A 19,936-nucleotide genomic window follows, 5' to 3' on the forward strand; every position below is an offset into this window, starting at 1 on the left:
TTTAGCCAGAGCTGAGATGGAAAAAGAGTGGAGTTGATTTTGGGGGGTGGTGCTTTAGAACGTTTGAGTGTGGAAAACTGCCTTTATCCTAGAATGGTCCATGCCAGGTATTGTAAGAAATGTCCTAGCAGCAGTAATTTATGGGTATTCATGGGCATGGGTCTCATCTATATGAGTTCTTATGACTTGGGTCTAGAAGTTGTAGGAATGCTTCAAGGAGTTGGTGGATGAGGGAGATGAACTCTAGCACTGGCCACTCCCAAGTGACTCCTGCCTCTTCTGCCAGGACTTAACTGGAGCCAGGGAATATGCTGGAACTATTAGGTGACCTTTTTGACCTTGTCCCATAAGCAAACATGTGCTTCTGAATTTTATTTTGATGCTCCCTCTGGGATCTGTGTTGTTGGCCTCTTTTAATCTTTCTCCCCCTCCCCCCCAACCTGTTTCTCTTTCAGACAACAGAATTTCTCCAATTAATGAGCAAATTTAAGGAAATGGGCTTTGAACTGAAAGACATTAAGGAAGTTTTATTATTACACGACAACGACCAGGACAATGCATTGGAAGACCTTATGGCTCGGGCAGGTGCCAGCTGAGAACAGGCCCGTGGCCCCCCCCCCCCCACGGAGCATCTCTCCCTTTGGGAGGCCCCAAGTATTCCCATCAGTCCCTGGAGTCCCCTTCTCCCTCCGGTGGCTTCACACTCTCCTTAGGAAGAAGAGAATGTTGTTTTGGGTTTGTTGTTGGGGGCGCGAGGGGAATAGACAGGAAGAGTACTTCTGTACCTTACAGAGACTTATCATCCTACATTGATTTGTGTGAGAGTCTGATCCCTGTAGGAACAGGGAGGAGGAAGGTAAAGCATGAGGAATGTTGGGACCTTTAAGCCCTGCCCCCATGCCACCCATCCAATTAATTTTATTTGTATTTTGAGAAGTGCCCTTCCCAGCTTGGCCCTGGTTTTTTCTGGGGGACTGTACATATATTCAAGACCAAACTTTGTTGGTGTGTTCTCACCCTTGCCATGAGCAGGAGAGATACAGGGGTGTTCTGGAGTTCCCTCTGAGAGAGACTCAGAGATAGTCAGTGCTGCTTTGAATGTCATGTGTTTGACCAAAACATCCCTCACTGTTAGATGGGCTGAACTGAAATCCATATCTAGTGCAATGGAAAGGGTTTTTAGGGTGTTTATTTGATTTTACTTTTTTTTCCCTCTTAAAAATGAACTCCATATTAGATTCTAACTTAGTGTAACACTGGTTCCTAAACTTTTAAAGGCATGAAGAATGCCATTGAGTTTGGGCTCTGTTTTGCCTCTTCTGCCAGGCAGCCATTGTGCTTACCCACACTCAAGTCTTGGCTAAATCCTGGATCTTGTTGGAGCAGGGCATCTGACTCCAGCCCTTGACAACCTTGCCCAGGCTTTAAGTCCCCAGTTCTAGGAAACTGTTCAGTTGACACTTTAGTATTCAGTGTGAAACAGGAATTTCTTTGGAAGCACTTTCAAATGGGGTTGGGGGAATGAGTCTACAATCCCGTTAGCCCAGCCCTAATTCACAGTTTTGTTTCAGTTTTACTTTCCACATCATTCTTGGGGAATAGATTCACATTTGGTAACATCTAGTAATAGAAATCAGTCTCTTTGGTTTGTTTTGTATTATGTTGTACATTGTTAAAGCTCTAAATTCAAAAAAATAGTCTTGATGAATCTAAAGTAATTTGCTAACTATTTTGATTCTTCAGAAACAACTACTAATAAAAGTTTAAAAGGTTTTTTGGTTGAATTGAATTTCCTTAGGCTGGTGGGAGGGCTTTTTTACCTGTAGGTCTGATGGAAAGAACTGTGCTGTTGTTTGATTCTGTTCACTCTCTGCTGTGCAACCCCCCCCCACCACCCCCACATTTATGTGTCGTTTTTCTCTTTTAACTAGCTAGGGTTTAGCATCCCTGTAGTTGTTCATTCTTGACTGTAAAGTGTGATTATGTCCCCGTCCGTCCCTGTTTCCCCCCCCCGCCCCGGCTTCCAGTCCTACCCAGTTCACTGTCATTTTTGTGGGTAATTTTGACAGCCTTGAAGAGAACAAAGCAACCGACTACCTGCCTAGCTGGTGCTGCCCTCTGGAGTTTGCATCACATTGAGAGTAGCTATTTTGCAAACAAGTGACCTAAGAACTCTGCATGAAGAAAAACACCCTCTAACCCCCACCCCCCAAAAAAGAGCTCCAAGCTTTACCTCAATTTGGTATAGAAGGAGAGGGTGGCTTTTTCCTCCTTTCTCTTTGCAGGTAAATGGAGGTAGGTATTATTCGCATGGCAACTATTGGCTAAATTTCCATGGCTATGGACCTAGGCAGAATTTCAGCTGGTGTCCTGAAAGTAAAGTAATAATGAAAGGATTTTGTCCTTCACCTAGTCTTTTTTTTTTTTAAACAAGGCAGTTGGGGTTAAGTGACTTGCCCAGGGTCACACAGCTAGTAAGTGTCAGGTGTCTGGTCTGAGACTGGATTTGAACTCAGGTCCTCCTGACTCCAAGACTGGTGCTCTATCCATTGTACCACCTAGCTGCCCCCTTACCTATTCTTTAGGAAAGGAGTTAACCTTTCTTGTGTCATGACCCCTTTAGCAGTCTGCTGAGGCCTATGCCTTCCTTCTCTAAAAAACTTTTTAAATGGATAAAATAAAATATGCAATTTAAAAAGGAAACTAATTATACTGAATATGGTTATTTACAAAACAGTTCATGGACCTTAGATTAAGAACCTTTGCTTTAGGGAAAAAGGGAACAGAAGGTGCCTTTAGGAGCTTTTTAATTGGGAAAACCTCAGCTGCTGTGGCAAGAAGGGTGGATAGGAAGATCCCAATGGCTATCTCTCTCTCTCTCTCTCTCTCTCTCTCTCTCTCTCACACACACACACACACACACACACACACACACACACACACACACACACACACACACACACACACACACCCACACCACACACACACCCCCACCCCCACCAATGTAGAGTAATAACCTAAATGCCTCACGGCCCAACTGCTTAATCGTCAAGTATGATCTCTCCAACATTACCAATGCCTTTTAACAGCAAAACAATTTATTTTCCTCAGTCCTTAACCTCCCCTGCAGCTCTGATGTTGACTGATCCTCTTAGCCTTGATACTTCTCCCTTGTTTCTCTGATACAGGCCTCCTGTTCCTTTCTGTCCACTCCGTTTCCTCTGCTGAATCATCCTTCCATCTAGCTATATAAGCTCACAGAAGATCTTTAAAAGGCCATTTCACCTGTTTTTGAGGGAGGAAGTGGGCATGAAATGAAAATGACAAGCCTCAAATTAGCAATTGGTTGTTTCTAAGTTGTGTGTCCAAAGACTCTCTGGGAGTCTTTCCAGCTAAAACATTCTATGAATCTGACTTGGGTTTTGGGTTTCCTTTCATTAGAAGTTCTAGGGATTCAGCATAATCTATGCAGATGACTCCACAAAATGTAGTTAACTCTAACCTCACTCCTTATCTGCCTAATGTATGTTCTTTACCGAATGTCCTTTGGGCATATCAGATGCAAAACAACCAGTCATCCTTTCCCAGACTCCTCTGTCGTCTTTTATTCTTCCTCTTGAGGACTATTCCATCCACGTCCAATCAGTTACAAAATCTTGTTGCTTCTACCTTTAACTTTACAAATCTACCTCCACTCGGGTAGCCCACCACTGTACCTTAATAAGTATTAAGTGCCTACTCTCTCAGGCATTGCACCAGGCAAAGAATGAAACAATCCTACTCACAGTGATCTAAATCCTAACGCAGGAAACAAGTACACATAAAATGCAATGTAATTTTTAAGCTAATATATCTACAAAGTAGATAAATACAAAATAGTTTCAAGAGTAGATCACTAGCAGTTGGGGAGTCCAGGAAAGGTTTCATGAGAAGATCATGCCTGAGTTTCATCTAAAAGAAAGAGGGATTCTTAGGCAGAGGTTAAGGAGAGAGTGCATTTTAGGAATGAAGGACAGTCAGTACAAAGAAATGTGTTGTAAGGAAAAGAAAGAAAGCCAGGTTAGCTACATCACAGAGTGAGAGAGAAGTAATGTCCAATGAGAATAGAGAGATAGGGTTGGGGCCAAGCTGTAAAGGTCAGCTAGGTGGTGCAGTGGATAGACTGCTGGGCCAGTAGTCAGGAAGACCCGAGTACAAACCCAGCCTTAAGCACTTCCTAGCTGTGTGACCCTGAACAAGTCACTTAACCCTTGTTTGCCTCAGTTTCTTCATCTGTAAAATGAGGTGGAGAAAGAAATGCAAACCACTCTAGTATCTTTGCCAAGAAAACCCCAAATGGGGTCATGAAGAGTCAGACATGACTGAACAACAGCAAAGATCGTAAAGGGCTTTAAGAGCTAAAGACTTCTATTTTATCCTGGAAGAGGAATAGGAAGTCATTGGAGTTGGTTGAATATGGGAGTCACATGGTCAGATTTGGACCTATTTCAGAAAAATTACTTTGGAAGCAGTATGCAGAATGGGTCAGAGTTGGGAGAAAGAAATCAGGGAGATCAATTAAGAGGTTGTTGCAATTTCAGTGAGAGGTAGGCGATAAAGGTCTAAACTAAGGTCACAGCTGCAAGGTGGGGGAGAGACAGCTGGCAAATGATTGGATATGTGAAGTGACGGAGAATAAATGCAAATTACAAGCCTGAGATATTGGAATGATGGTGATGCTTTCAACAGGTAATGAGTTTAAATTTTAGGGTTTTCTAGAACATTGAGTTTGATATCCAGCAGGCAATTGTTCTAGGACCAAAGCTTGGGAGATAGGGGCTGGATATGTAGAATTGAGAGTCGTCTGCATAGAGATGTTAGTTGGAAGTTGGTGAGGTCATCAAGAGAGAGTGTGGAGGGAGAAGAGTGAGGTCCTGTGACAGAACTTTGGAAACACTCACTGCTAGGATGATCGATGTAGATGAACTATCAGAGACTGAGGAGCAGTTAGACAGATATGAGGTAAACAAGAGAAAGGATTAGGATGGAAAGCCATTTAGACTTGGCATTTAAGAAAATATTGATCGGGACTGTAATAACCTTTTAATTGGATGCCCTACTTCCATTCTCTAGGCTCATATTTCCAATCTGCCCTCCCAGACATCAAAATTATCTTCCTAAGACCCACACAAAAAACCTATTGGTGGCAGGATAGAATGCAAACTCCTTAGCATTGTACTTAATGTTCTCCATAATCTGGCTTCTGCTTACTTTCCCAGCTTTGTTTCATACTACTTTCATTGTCCTTGGTACTTTTCAGCAAAATGTAATTTCCATTTTTATCTCTTAATTAGGTCTTACTTTTGCAGTTGCTTTTTCTGAGATCGTGATTGAAACATAATAATAGATTCTGTCCCATCCCCTTATTTTACCTCTGTGATGTTTCAAATGTGAAGTTTCCTGTAAACAGCCTATTGTTGGATTCAGGTGTCTAATCCATTCTGCTACCCTCCTATTTTATGGGTGAGTTTATCCCATTCACATTCAGTTATAACCACTGATGTTCATACTACTCTCCATGAACTCTGGTTCAATCAAATTAGATCACTAGCTGTTCTGTGAAAACTTGGTATTTCAATTCTTGTCTTAATGCAGTAACAAAAGCAGTTTTCTGTGCAGTTTCTTCCCCCTTATCTCTACCTCTTAGAAATCAATGTCCTTCAAATTTCAGCTCAGGTGATAGGTGAAGCAGTCTCTCCCTGATTACCCCTTTTTCCCCTAGTTATTCATGCTTTCTTTCAGCTTTCTTTGTACTATGTTTAACTGTAAGTGTAATATGCTCCCAGTAAACTCCTTGAAGGCAAGGACTGTATTCCCTAGACCCTAAAACAGTGCCTTACAAACAGTAGGCACTTGAATATTTAACTAAATTACCATGAATGAATGAATTAAATATTTTTAAAGTGCCTGCTATGTACAAAACACTGTGCCACGTGCTGGGGATCCAAACAGAAAAGACAGACCTTACTGTCAAGGAGCTCACATTCTGTGTTTAGAAGGAAGCTGTGGAGTTGTTCTGGTCCATCTCTTTTGTTTTGGCCTCCCTTCCTTCCCTCTTCTCTGTTGTTGATCAGTTCAGCTATATATTAACAGCTTCCTTGAATCCATTGTCTTCCTTTCCCATCACCAACCATTCCATGCTAAACCCCAACCAAGTTACTCCCACCATCTCTGCCTTTTCTTCTCCTATTTGTGCTGCTGAATGGGCCTACAAATACTGTGGCCATGCTGACTGGGGTTCACTACCAACTTATTTTTTTAATAAATTTCAAATGCACACTCACTTGCATTTATACTATATACATTCTTTTAAATGTTTGTGTATACTTTTATACTTTTTCATTCACTATCACTTTGCATAGGGGCTATTCAAAACCTGTCCTTAGACTTCTACACTGCCTCCTTACTTCCTTCACTGTCAGTAGAAGACATCACCTGCTTTCCTGAGAACAGAGGCTTTCATAAGCTCCCTCTTTCATTCCATTGCATAACTCAAAATCCACACTCATCTCTCATTCTTCTTTGCTCCAGTCTCTGATGAAGAAGTAGCCTTGCCAAGGCTGACCCCTGTCCTTGAGCTTTTGACTCTATTACCTTTTTTCCTCTTGTCCTCTGTCACCATCTTTTCCTCATCTCCAGTTTGCTTATCCACAGACTCCTCTTCTGCTTCATACAAACATTTCAGGTCTCCCTCATCATTTAAGAAAACGTTCACTGTTAACCCCTCAAACTATTTTGCTGTAATTTTCCCTTTCAAAGCCAAACTCTTAGGAAAAGCCATTTACAGTAGTTACTTTAATTTCTTCACCTCTTAGTCACTCCTTGACTTCACCATGAAGCTGTATGCCCAAGGTTACTAATGATCTCTGCTAAAGTCAATGTTTTTTGGTCCCGTCCCATCCCATCCCCCCCCCATTCTACTTGACCTCTGCAGTTTCTGACACAGTTGATCACAACTTTACCTGCTAGGAAGCACTCTTGCCTCAAGCTTCCTTGACACTGCATTTTCTTTGTTTTCCTTAACTTTTTGACCTCTCCAAGCTCCTTGCCTACATCATTTCCCCCAGTTACATGGCGGTGCCCTTCTTTCTCTAGAAACTTTGTCGTACACAAAGGTGAAGAAGACCTACCAGAGAGTGGGAGTGTTGAGAAAGAGATGTGAGGGGTGCGGTGGACAGGATCAGCGAGACTTGACAATGGATTGGATGAGGGGAGGAAGTTCACTGAGAGGGAAGGGTCAAGAATGACTTTAAGGTTGTGAAACTGGGAGATTGGAAGAATGGTGGTCCTCAGTAGAAAAGGTATGTTTGGAGGAGGCATGAGTTTTGTGGGGGGAATGAATTGCATTTTGGGTATGATGCTTTAGGTACTGGTGGGATATCCAGGTGGTGATAGTTAGCAAACTGATAGTGGATAATTTGGTACAGGAAGTCAGGAGAGAGATGAGGGCTAGATATCCTCATATCTAGTTGCCAGAACTTGTCAATTCTCCCAAAACAGCATCTCTCACACCATCTCCAGCCTTTACTGGTCATCCTCATCTCTTGCCTGAACTATTACAATATCTCCTAATTGCCCTTCCTGCCTTCAGTCTCTCTTCATCTCCAATCTATCCTGCATACAGCTGCCAAACTAACATTCCTAAAACATCTGACTGTGTAACTTCTTTATTCAAAAATCAAGAGTAGATCCCTCCTGTCGTGGGCCACACTTGTAATCTCAGTTCCTGGAGATCACAAGGGGTCTGGGCCAGAGCTGACAACTCTTCAGATTCCCCAAAACTTCTGAGGAAGGAAAGGGTCTAACAGGCAACCCCTCTTACTGGGGGCTTTAAGCTTGAGAGGTCTGAGCTGAGCTGCAGTAGGCTAAGCCAACTAGTTGTTCACACTAAGTGAGACATCAATACGGTGAGACCTTGGGAGCAAGGAGACCTCCAGGAAAGGTGCACCAAAGGGTGCCTGAGTAGGGCCAATCAGGCCAGGCAGGAAAAGTAACATGTCAAAGCTCCTAGGCCAACAAGCAGTGAGATTAAGCGACCACTCTAAGTGGTCCCTACACTTCAGCCTGGGTGAGATTGGGAGTACCAGCATTTAAAAAAAAAAAGAAAAAATACAAACTTGGGGAGGCTGTATAGGTCAAGCACACTGGATTTGGAGTCACTGGACTGGAGATTAACTGCTGAGTCTGTCACTTAATGTTGGGCAAATTAATATATCTGGTCTCAGGCTCCTTAGATATAAAATGAAGGGGTTGAACTAGAACTTCAAAGTCCATTCTGCCTCTGGGTTCTCCAGTGCAGCGTGGCATTTAGAGCCCTCTACAATCACATCATGCCCTTTTACACCCTCTGTTTCAAACTGGCTCATTCTCTCGCTTTTCCCGGGACAGCCTCCACACTCTTGTGGAAATGGTCTCATATTCAAGAAAGCCTCCCTCTCCCTCCCTGTCTGCCTCCTAGTACCCCTGGCTTTCTTCAAAGCACAGCTCAGGTATCACCTGCATCAGGCCTTTTCTGATATCCCAAAGTTGATAACACTCTTTCCTTCCTGAAATTATTTTATATAACTTTGTACATTCCTCATATTTATTTGTGTATAGGATGTATGTATCCCCTCATCCCTATGCAGACTGTAAGCTCCTTATGGGCAGGGGTGGTTCCAGTTGTCTTTGTATCCCCAATGCTATGTACATTCTAGGCACTTAATAAAGGTTTACTGAATTGAATCTAGCTGAAGCCCTTCCAATTTGATGAATGACTTACTCTGGCTTCCCAGAGGCAGTAAGTAAGTACAGGTAAGTGTACCAGGTTAGGAGATTGGAGTTCAAACGCTGACTCTGCCACTAACTAGCTGTGTGACCACCTTGGGTGCTTCCCTATTTGTAAAATGAGAGATCTGGATAAGATGGTACCTAATACCCCTTTCACCTTCAACAGACTAAGATACATCCCCTTAAATAGACCAGAAAATACACCTAGTGGGAGGATAGGGAGGCAGCACTGGACTGAAGCAGGAAGGACAGGTGAGATGCTATCTGTATGGGCTATAGAAGGTCATATAGGGTGTAACAGCGACAGAGGAACCCAAATCTGGCTCACCTTATTTTGACCAAGCGAGATATTGGAGTGAACTGAGGACCCAGCAAAATGATATAGTGCTAATAGCTACAGAAACAGCCATTTTTACCACAAACCCCAGGAGCACCTTGCAGAGGTGAGCTGCTTGGGCCGCCAGCCAAGACCATAATCATGGGCATCAGTTACATAGTGTCCACCATAACAGCCACATTGAAAACTACCCATGTCAAAATTCTCTAATGGCTTATTCACTTGATAGTTGCTATCTTCTAACAATCTGACAAAGTAAGAAGCTGTGCTTATGCAAGTCAACATTTCTGTATTCTGTTTGGCTATTCTGGCCGTCACATCACGTGCAGAGCCACTTTAGGTTTAAAGAGATAAGCCCTGGCTTGTATAGTTAGCAAAGAAATTTCCATTACACCATACACAGGGGTAGGACTACTTAGAACTTGCCATGATTTACATAAGTTAAGGAAGTGTTTCCAGGTTAGGATGAGTACAGTACAGTACTATGGTCCTGAGGGGTAGCACTGTCGCTGCTAATTTTGTTCCCAGACTTAGGACTAACATGGCCAGGGAATGTGGGATGTGGAAGGCAAGAGATCTGGTTTCCAGTCTCACTAACTCTCGGTATGACCATGGGCATGTTGCTTTACCTAACCACCAGTTTCCCAACCTATAAAATGGGGACAACAATCTTTGCCCTACCTGACTCAGGACTTTCGGAAGGATCAAAAAGAGATAGGTGAATATGCTACAATGATGTTTGGCAACACTGAGTGCATTGTTACCAAGTCCACTTGCACATAGAGTGATCACTACTTTGAGTTGGAAAGAAAGCAACCTCCAGACACAAATGAGCACCACGTACCAATACTTTGTTCATCAGACATAACCCTCTAGATGAGGATGGTCAAGGAAAGTCATAGCACAAAACATCTCAAGCATACTCTTGCTAAAAAAGCACAAGGTCACAAATAGCCTTCCATTTAAGAACAAAGGATGGGTTGGTTTACAAGGTGTGGAAATCAGACCTCTTTTATTAATTACATATCAAAATTAATATAATCTCACTAATTTTTAAAAAAATAGTCAACTTAAAAACTCAAACCAATCTTAGTCTCCAAAGCCTGGGATTTGGGAGGGATCTGGACCTCAACTGATAACTCTTCAATTTTGTCAAAACCTCCAAGGAGTAAAGGGGCTGTGAGCTAACGGTGTAACCCTTCCTCCACTCCCTAACATTCAGAGTCCAAGCTTCTTATAAAAAATTCTAGGCAATTCCTCCTGCCCATCACTTACACTTTTCCTAATTATCAGAGATATTGGAACCAATTCTGTTCTAAAAGAACTAAGCAGATGGCCAAGCAACTTCTAGCAGTGCCATCCCAAGAATGGCCTTATATAACAAAGTTCCTCTCCCTAAATGTTCAGTGTCCAACTCTTCAGGTCGTCCTGCTCACTCATATGCAGCAGCCTTCCAGCATCTCCTCTAGTATCTTCCTGATCTTTGGTGGGACTGTTCACTCAGTAACAGACATTTTGTGCCCTACAAAAAAAGCTGCCACATTATCTTAAGGATCACTGCCACATGGCATGGTCCACATGAAGGCTAGGAGCACTGGCCATGAGGATTCATTCGCCAGAGATGCATGGTGCTACTCCACGTAGCTGACACCTCTACTGTACAGGTATCTTCTACCCTGCCTTCCCTTAACTCAGCTGTGCACTAGTCATAAAGGATCCAGAATAAGAATAAGTTGTTGGCATAGTCAGAGCATGCAGGGGTATTCCTTCCCCACCCCCAAAGCCCTTTCCACCTCTCCAATCTAAGAGGCTGACATTCTCTCTAGGGAAGCTTCAGACCTGCAGCAGGCAAGGTAGAGCTGTAGTTGGCCTCGGAGGCTCTGGATGCACTTGGACTTCAGGATCATGATTTCATCTAGCTGGGTCACAAAGTCTTCAAAATGCTAGAGGAGGAAACAAGGATGGACCATTGAAAAATGGGAGAAACAGGTGTTTTGAACTCATCTCTTAAAGACTCTGTAGTGTCATGAAAAGGGCTTTGGATTGGGAAGAAGACCTGAACTAGAGAACAACTCTTCCATTTCTCATCCTGGGATACCTACTTGTGAGCCTCAGTTTCCTTATCTCTAAAATGGTGATAACATTTGAGTTACTTAGCTCAAAGGGCTGTTGTAAAAGATCAAAGGAGCTTTTACATATAACACACACACACACACACACACACACACACACACACACACATTTAGTTCTCAGCAAACTGTAAGGTGCTATAGAGGTGTCTCAATTATCATCCACATTTAACCCCCAACCTTTGGCCTGGTTTCAGGCTAGTCTCCTCATCGTGATGCAAACATGGAGAGCTCATTTGCAATGTGGCCTTTACTCAAGCTTTCCCTCTTTCTCTATATTCAGATTCTGTTCATCCCTTCAAGATCTAGTTCCCTGACTGAAACTGTAACAATCAGGGTATTTTTCTCAATTGCTGCGGCCCTCAGTCATCTCGCCCCATTATTCTCTGTTCCCAATTGTGTATGGTGGTAACATTACTGGTGTTTAATCAAATGCTGCCTTATATTGTTATTTAGCTGTTTCTATGAAATGTGTCTTGTTTCCTCAACCAGACTGGGAACACAAGTTTTCTCCCACACTATTCCACAGTCTAGCCCTGGCCACAGAGTAGCTCATAAATACAGGAATGAAGTGAACTGATCTAAATGTGGATTGGTGGCCTCAGCTGAGACTTCGTTCCATAAGAGTTGAAATATACGGCTCTTTTATCTTAACAACAAGGAAAACATGATAGTAGACATGGGTTCTTTTCTACTTTTAGCCATTTTCATTCCTCCCTCTTCTCCAGCAGCCAACCTCTTGCAAATGCTTAGCCCCTGCAATCGCTGGTAAGGAAGGCTAGCCATTCACTGAAATGCTGGGCCCACTGTGGAAAAGGAGACTAACAGTGAGTTCAGCAGCTAGGGAGTGGGGATGATATCAGCACTGCACCTTAAGTGTGCTCCTACTCAGGAACACTCTAATCCCCCTTGCCTTTTTTCAATCACCTCAAGAGGTAAGCAAACTGCTAGAGAGGTATGACCTTTTCTTAATAGGAGTAACAAGAATTTGTCTCAGGGACATGTTTAAACTAAAAACACAGAGGATGAGTTCACCTTACATTTCTGTGCCAAAGAGTTCATAACAAAAATACATACGTGTGTGTGTGTGTGTGTGTGTGTGTGTGTGTACACGAATTTCAGAATTATAAAGCACTTTTTTTCACAATAACCCAGTTGGGTAGGTCATTTAAGTATTATTAATCCTATTTTACAGATGAAGAAAAAGGTTGACACCGGTGAGGTGACCTGCCTAGGGACAGAGTGAAATTCTCTTGATTCTCAATTCAATGCTTCTTCCATTAGAGGACTCTTACAGGGAAAGGAGACAGGGCAGGACAAAGTAGTCAGATGGCTAGCTGCCTTGTGTAGTGTGAGGCTCACAACACATTATTAAGAACTCTCAGTGGATGTCAGGGAAGGAGCTGACTGAGCTGGGTAAGCAGGTGAAGTCAGTTCTGACCCCTCCATGATCCTTGGGACATCTTATTCCTTCCTCCCCAGCCCCAGCTTGGTCCTAAAGGGAAAAGAAGAGAGATCAGGGAATCCTTAGGGAGTAAAATCATGCCAGCCAGCTAGCTGGGGGATTTGGTTTGATCCTGTTTCACCTAAAACAAACAAGGCTGTATTCGTCCTGGAACTAACCAGATCTACAATAATAACGGTGAGAAATAATGATAATGATGGGCAGCATTTATATTGAGCCTATATATGAGGGACTGTGCTAAGTGCTTTATAATTTATTTCATTTAATCCTCACAACCACCCTGGGAGGGAAATGCTATCATTATCTCCATTTTACAGTTGAGGAGACTGAGGAAGAGAGAGGTGGTCCTAGTGACTTGCCCAGGGTCACACAGCTAGTAAATACTGAGATTGGATTTGAATCCAGGTCTACCTGATTTAAACCCTGGTGTCACCAAGCTGCCAAAAGTCATCCGCTGGCCTTGTGCAGGAGACCTGAGGCTGCTTTGGGGCAGGCAAGACACTGAGTCCCTCCTGACACCAAGGCTGTGGAACGACCAAAGCCTTCGTCTTTGATAAATGTTGTTAAAGAGAGTGTCAGAAGCCTCAGCTTCAGGCCAAGCCTACAAACTTCCAAAGTCTGAAGGCCAGTACAGTCCTGAGACTTCGTCATTGGCTGATAGCCAATGACTATTCTCAGGCAGAGAATGAAGGCATAATTTGGGAGACTAATTCATGCTAATTTCACCTTGAAGCTAATGGGCCCAAATTTCAGAGGTCCTTCAAAAGCACAGTATACTTACAGCTGCTGACATTTGATTAATCAAACTCTCCTCCTTGAAATCCAATTCTGCCATTTTGTCCAGCTGTTCCTGGTGGGCTTGAATGACAACCCGCCTGGGGAAACACAAGGACTCTTGTCTTAACCCTTTCAGGAGAAGGAAGCTTTTGTCTGCACTCCCAAATCCCCCACTCCAGGTTTCTCTGGCAGTTTTCTTAGGTGGCATCTCTTTAGCCAGACTAGTTTTGGAGGGATGGGGTGTGGGGAGGCAGAAAGATAGTATCTGGACCACTCATTTTGTACTTACTTTGTACTGCAGTGCTAGTTTAAATGTTTGTTTTCCCAGCTAGACCATAAGCTCCCTGAGGGCAAGGCCCTAAAATCAGCCACGGTAGTTTTTGCATTACAGGCTTAGGCACAATAAATTTTCCCACGAGAGGACCAGAATTTTTCACTCAATGAGCCCAGTGAATATTGGTGCAACTTATGATCAAATCTGGTGAGGCTACAAATCTCAGGAGTTGCCATCAGCCTGGAAACCACTACTTTGCTCTCTTACCAGAGAACAGAAATATAAATTGGCCCCCAGACCAGATCGAGTTTAGGGAAGTAGGGCAACCTAGTGCTTTTCTCCCACTGTTAAAGCTGATGGTAAATGCTGCCATATATATCACATTTTTGACTACCTAGCAGTGCCAGCCTTCTTCTGGAGACTGTTTTTACAAAGAAAGGAAACAAGGGCAAGAAAAAAATAGTCTACGGGCCAGTTGTCAAGTCTCTCTAGGCTGCCTACTGCTGCAAACTCACCATTTCATAGGGCATTTAACTGTTTTTATTAAGTATTAACAGCTTGAATTTATAAACAGTACTTTAAGGCATGTCATACCCTAAACCATCAGATCATACATCTGCTGTAGCTCTTGGGTCTTCCCACTTGCATTAGGGAGGGGGCCTGACAAAACCTCTAATGATTCATACATGCCTATGGAGCCAACAGGCTTGGACTTGACTGGTTCAGGAGAAAGCTACCCTCCTGCTCCAGGCTTCAAGGGCTACTCAGCCTTCTGGTCTATGGAAAATAGATGTTACTGCCACGACAGGACATAGAAACAGTCTCTTAGTGAATGTTTCTCTTTTCTTTTTACTATTCTCGAGCCACATCTTCTGCTTTTCATTTTCCCCTATTGACTAATCTCTTTCCTTTCCTTCCCTGGAAGGGCACCTTGTAGAGAAAAACAACCCCAGTGCCAAAACTTCCTTATCTCATTCCCTGCCCTCTCCACCAAGTGGGAATGACCAACCTCCTTTGTGCTATTGCCTCAGGCAATTACATTGCAAATTCCTGGGGTGAACCCCATTGTTTAAAGAATGGCCAGACAAGCTGGCACATGGATTTGATGGGATATTAAGGTACAGCTAGACACAACAGGAACATCCTATGAGGAAATCAGAGAAACACGGGAGCATGTGTAGGAAGTGTGGTGTTCTCTCTCTCCCCTCTGTGAGAGGCCTTTCCTCGCCATGACATGCTGCTAGCGTCTTCCCTCCGACATTGCCTTCCAGGTCCTTTCTGCAGATCTTACATGTACGTAATTGGCTGCATGTTGTCTCTCCCATTAGATTGTGAGCTCCTTGATGAAATGTGCTGCCTGCCTCCTGACAGAAAGGTGATTTACCTAAGACGTTGAATGAAACCTACATTCTTGGACATGGCTAATGTGGGAATTTGTTTTGCTTGACTGAGAACCCTTGTTACAAGGGTTTGGGTTTCATTTTTCTCCCACTGGGAGGGGTTGATAAAAAGAAACAGGAGACAAAATGAATGCTTGTTATTTAAAAAAAAATAAAATTGTTTAAAAATGAACAACTCAGTCCTACAGAACTGACAAGGAAACATATCTTCCTTACGGGACAGCTGAGAATTGTGCACATGGGAATTGTCAGATGAGGTTACCGTACTGGCTAGCTTTGCTTTGGCTCCTGCTTCACTGGTTACAGTGAAGGGTTCAATATGTACGACTGTAAAGATCCCAGAGTGACAGGCAAAAGTCTCTAGTTTTGTCAAGTGTCACTTTTGTCAAGTGTTTCTGGAAGCATCCTGTAGTCCTGAGTAACACAATACATACTCTGCAATATGGGTTTGTGTGAAATAAATCAGCCGCTTTTCGCCACATCCAACACTTCTCAAGTCACATAAGTGAATGGATTTGGTTACAGGAACAGATATACATTCTCCCTCTCTGTTCATCTCAGTCTAAGGCTACAGTTCCACCTCAATGTAGGCCCTCCTTATACAGTATATTCTTCTGTCAATAGGCATTCATTAAGCACTCACTTATGTGTCAGACACTGTGAAAAGTGCTGGAGATATAAAGAAAGGCAAAGCTGGTCTCTGCCCTCAAGGAGCTCATATGCTAATGAAAGAGACAATATGAAAATAACTACTAACATAAAAACATATAGAGAGGAAAGTGGAGGTCTCCTTAGAGGACAGATACTAACAGCAGCGGGGATTGTGAAAGGCCTCCTACAGAGGATGAAACTTCAGCTGAATCTTAAAGGAAGCCCAGTAAAGTAGGAGGGGAAGGTGAGGAGACAGCATTCTATGTATGAGAAGCAGCCAATGCAAAGGCGCAGAAATAAGAAAATGTGAATTTGTGTGAGAGGTGGGGGAAGCTGGATCTTGGAGTGCATTGAGGAAAGTAAGAACAAAGGTGGAAGGAGTCAAGCTGGGAAGGGCTTTAAATGCCAAAGGACCTTCTAAAGAGGGAGCCACTCCAGCTGACTGAATTAGGGAGGTGACACGGTCAGGGCTGCACTTTAGGAAAATCACTTTGGCAGCTGAGTGGAGAACAGACTGGACTGGGAGAAACTTAAGGTAGGGATACTAATTAAAAGGCTATTGCAATAGTTCAGGTGAGATGAGGGTCTGCAAGAAAGAGAGAAGGGAACCCATGTCAGAGATGTCGTGAAGGTAGAAATGACAAGATTTATGACAAGAAAATGACTGGTGTGATATGAGGAGTGGAAGCAGGGTTGTGAGTTTGGGTGACTGGGAGTACCACAGCACTCTCAAAAGTAAAAGTTAGAAACAGAAGAGACCTTTGGGGAAAAGATAAAGAATGGATTCCATTTTAGACATGTTGGATTGGAGATACACCTGGGGTGTCCAGTCTGAGATGCCCAAGAGGCAGTCGATGATGTAGGATTGGAGCTCGGGAAAGAGACAAAGGCTGGACAGACACATCAGAGAGTTACCTGCACAGAGGGGATGGCTGAGCCCCAGGAAACTGATGAGTTTCTCTAAAGTGGGTCACTTTAGACTACACTCTTCTCTAATTTACTTTCCAGCTGCAATACTTAGCCAATGACATACTGTCAGGATGTAGAACGAGAGAGGTCTAGACAATGCAGGCGAGGAGAAGGAAGTCTGAACTTACTGTGCTTGTTTCAGGGTTTCCTCACGCCTCTCTTGCACAAGCTGGAATAGGCTACTTTGACTGCCAGGGGTAGACTGGTTTTCTGAAGTCTGATTTGCCAAAGAATTCATGGGCTCAGCAGTCAGAGAGCCTGTGGCACGTTCCCCAAGAAGGCCTGCCTGTGTAAAGATGCTCTGCATCAGTCTATGTTTTAGCTGCCCAATTTCCTCACTACGGAAAGACAACTTGAAGGGGCTTTCAGATTTCTGAGGCTTGTTCTCTTGGTCTAGGGACTGGACAGGGGAACAAATGCTTCTGGTTTTTGTAAGAGCCTCTGGGCTGCTCGAAAACTCTTTCTCAAGCACATCTACAGGAACCATGGGAGAAGCTGGCCCAGTGCTGACTCCTAGACTTTCTTTGTTAGGGTCAGGCTTTTCTGGGGAGTCCATATCCCAGCTCAGCACGGTCTCTTCTGTATCTGCATCATAATGCTTGCTGTTTACATAGTCTTGGCATTTTGTGTTTCTGAAGGCCACTGTTCCCACTTGGCTCTCCAAGGACTCTTCTACATTGGCTTCACTTACTGAGAGATCATTAACTGAGCCCTGATGGACTGCTGAGAAAGATAGGTTTGGGAGATCACCAGCAGGCTCAGCAGCAGCACAGGCTGACAAAAGCCACTGGTCCTCTGATTGTAGAGACAGCAGCAGAGCTGACTTGCTGTCAGAAGCCAATGCTGGTTTGTCCAGACCCGGGGGCATAATGGTATTTTCTGCTGTGAGGTCTTTGGTTGTATTGAACATTCTGACCTCGTCACACTTTCCAGAATTTGGTGTCCTCATATCCAGTACCCATTTCCTTCTCTGAGGAGATCTTGAAATCTGGTTAAGAAAGGGTTCATTAGAAGCTTCTTTGTCTGTGCTCTCAAGAAGAGACATTGTGAGAGGGGCCATTGGCCAGGAAGCTGACTCTGCTGATGTCCCTGATATTTCACCAAAGTCTCCTTCGGCAGGAGTGTTACTTCTCTTCATCGGCTGAATTTGGCTGCTATTATTGCTTTCTTCCTGCGGTAAGATGACTGAATCTCTTTGATTTGAAGACTCATGATCTGCAAGGTTTAACGATGAGAATGTGGATGTGTCCTTTTCTGGTGGTGATGAGGTGGCATCAGCCTGGAGACAGGGTTCATCTTTGAAAGGGACATGTTTCCGATTAAACGCTCGGTTACTCCTCCTCCTGTTATGAACAAAATCCACCTGTGAGCAGTAAGGTTGTTCTGGTACATTGTCACTCGGAGAGGAGTCTAAGGAAGTCATGTCATCCCTTATGCTCCAATCAGAAGGGGTTTTGTTGTAGTGCCCTCTATTCAGCTCTGCTGTGTTTAAACAGGCTGGATTCCTGGCATAAACCCAGTGCTCATTCAGATCATTCTCCTGAGTATTTATCCTGCAGTTAGAAAACAAACTCTGCTCACTTTCAGCTTTCTGATCTTCAGTTCCTTGTTCTTCTCTCTTATGAAGGAAGAATGAATCTTTACTGTATTCCTGGGTATTTCTTCTCTTGGCTGTCCTTTGGTTAGAAATAGGTGAAAAAGAATCTTCACTGAAATCACTGTCATCCAGGTCTTCCAGTTGAGCGACATCTTGGTTTGGGGAGTAAGGAGGATGCAGGGGAGGTGTATCTTGCTGGACTCTAATATCTTGGGGATTGTATTGACATAAAAACCGTTCCAGTGGCTGGTAGTTTAACTTCTGTTGGAGAAGAGGCGGTTGCTGAAACTGCTGGTGGTAAAAACGCAAATGTGCTTCCCTGTCTTTCTGATGAGGAGGTATAGTGGTCCAAGCTTCGGAGCAGCATTTAGTCAGCACCTTCTCACAGGTCTGACTACACTGCCCTCCATGATGGGGCTCACCAAAAGAGAACTCATCGCGGGATACAAGTTGCTTCTGCACTGGCTGCACTGCTGGTACTTTTTTGCACTGGCGTGGTGCATAGGTCCTCCTGAGACCCACGCCCCTGTTTCCTAGCACTGTAGCTGTGTTTGGATTGCCAGCAAGGTCCTTGCCAGGACAGAGCTTCTTGAAACCCAATGTAGAATCTTCTGTCTTCTTCTTTGCAGGAGACCCTGCCTTTGCAGGTTCTTTAAAAGGAGTATTGGGGGTGATGCATACATGGCTAAGATTTCCTTTGGAGATATTCCCTTTGCCCGTGACTTTGGGAGTAGAAGAAAAAGGGACATTGGCTGAATGAAAAGCTAAAGGATAGCACTTCTCTCGTGTAGTGCTAAAGGCCGATGTGAGAGGTTGCTGAAATCCCAACTTCACTTTTTTGGGAGAGCACTTGTCTGCTGGCAGTACTGATGGTGAACACTGAATCCGTTTTGGAGACACATGTCCAGATGACTGATTTCGACTGATAACTGGGGTATAGCATTTAATTCCTTTTTTTAGTTCTTTCACCCTGCAAGTGAGTATTTTATGTCAAAGATTTATTATTTTTACGATATATATTTTTTCAACAGCTTGCAATTAAAAAAAACCCCAACACTATTGCAAATATTAGAAGTTCCTATTCCTCACTTACATAAGGGCTGAATAAGAAAAAACAGAATTAAGTTGGGCATGGGAAAAATGTCCTTACTTTTAAGGGCAAAACAAGTTTTGAAATCTCTCAGAAAGTATTTCAGAATAGGACAAATATTCTCTTGAGTGGAAGAGTTTAGAACAATACCTAGAGGTGTATAGCTGATCAGATAAAGTCAGTCTTAGTATTTATTCAGCACATTAGAGACAGAGAAAAAAACTCTAAATAATACATACTCTTTTATTACTGGAATACACAGGTCCAAATTAGCGTGAAAAAAGAATCCCTTGAAGTACCTGCATGTATTGGAATTTGCACTATTTAAAATTATCATTATATAAGACATTGTCATTGGTTCCAGCACAATGGAAATATGCAGTGCATATCTGAATGTGACCATGTCAGGGATGCATTGTTCAGATTAATCAGGACCTAG

At 43.3% G+C, this 19,936-nt stretch overlaps 2 protein-coding genes across 6 annotated transcripts in view; one reads left to right on the forward strand and one right to left on the reverse strand.

The window, feature by feature from the left end:
* Window positions 1–8,763, forward strand: part of UBAP1 (ubiquitin associated protein 1) — an 82,070-nt gene extending 73,307 nt beyond the window's left edge. For all 3 annotated transcript variants that reach the window (XM_020966991.2, XM_020966990.2, XM_020966992.2), the window contains exon 7: window positions 456–8,763. In XM_020966991.2, coding sequence (XP_020822650.1) covers window positions 456–596 — 141 coding nt within the window. In that variant the 3' untranslated portion in view covers window positions 597–8,763. The remainder of the gene's footprint in view (window positions 1–455) is intronic.
* KIF24 (kinesin family member 24) overlaps window positions 2,292–19,936 on the reverse strand; it is a 72,813-nt gene continuing 55,168 nt past the window's right edge. Inside the window, exons 12-15 of one of the 3 annotated variants that reach the window (XM_020966981.2) lie at window positions 16,939–19,377; window positions 13,521–13,614; window positions 10,985–11,088; window positions 2,292–2,370 (exon numbers count right to left, since the gene is read on the reverse strand). In XM_020966981.2, coding sequence (XP_020822640.1) covers window positions 2,325–2,370; window positions 10,985–11,088; window positions 13,521–13,614; window positions 16,939–19,377 — 2,683 coding nt within the window. In that variant the 3' untranslated portion in view covers window positions 2,292–2,324. Of the gene's footprint in view, window positions 2,371–3,209; window positions 3,286–10,138; window positions 11,089–13,520; window positions 13,615–16,938; window positions 19,378–19,936 lie in introns of those variants that run through there. The other 2 variants (XM_020966989.2, XM_078152686.1) reach the window with 2 other exon arrangements.

The sequence above is a fragment of the Phascolarctos cinereus genome, unplaced genomic scaffold (genome assembly GCF_003287225.1).
Source record: "Phascolarctos cinereus isolate Bilbo 61053 unplaced genomic scaffold, phaCin_HiC Scaffold_4;HRSCAF=312, whole genome shotgun sequence".
Taxonomy (NCBI): domain Eukaryota; kingdom Metazoa; phylum Chordata; class Mammalia; order Diprotodontia; family Phascolarctidae; genus Phascolarctos; species Phascolarctos cinereus.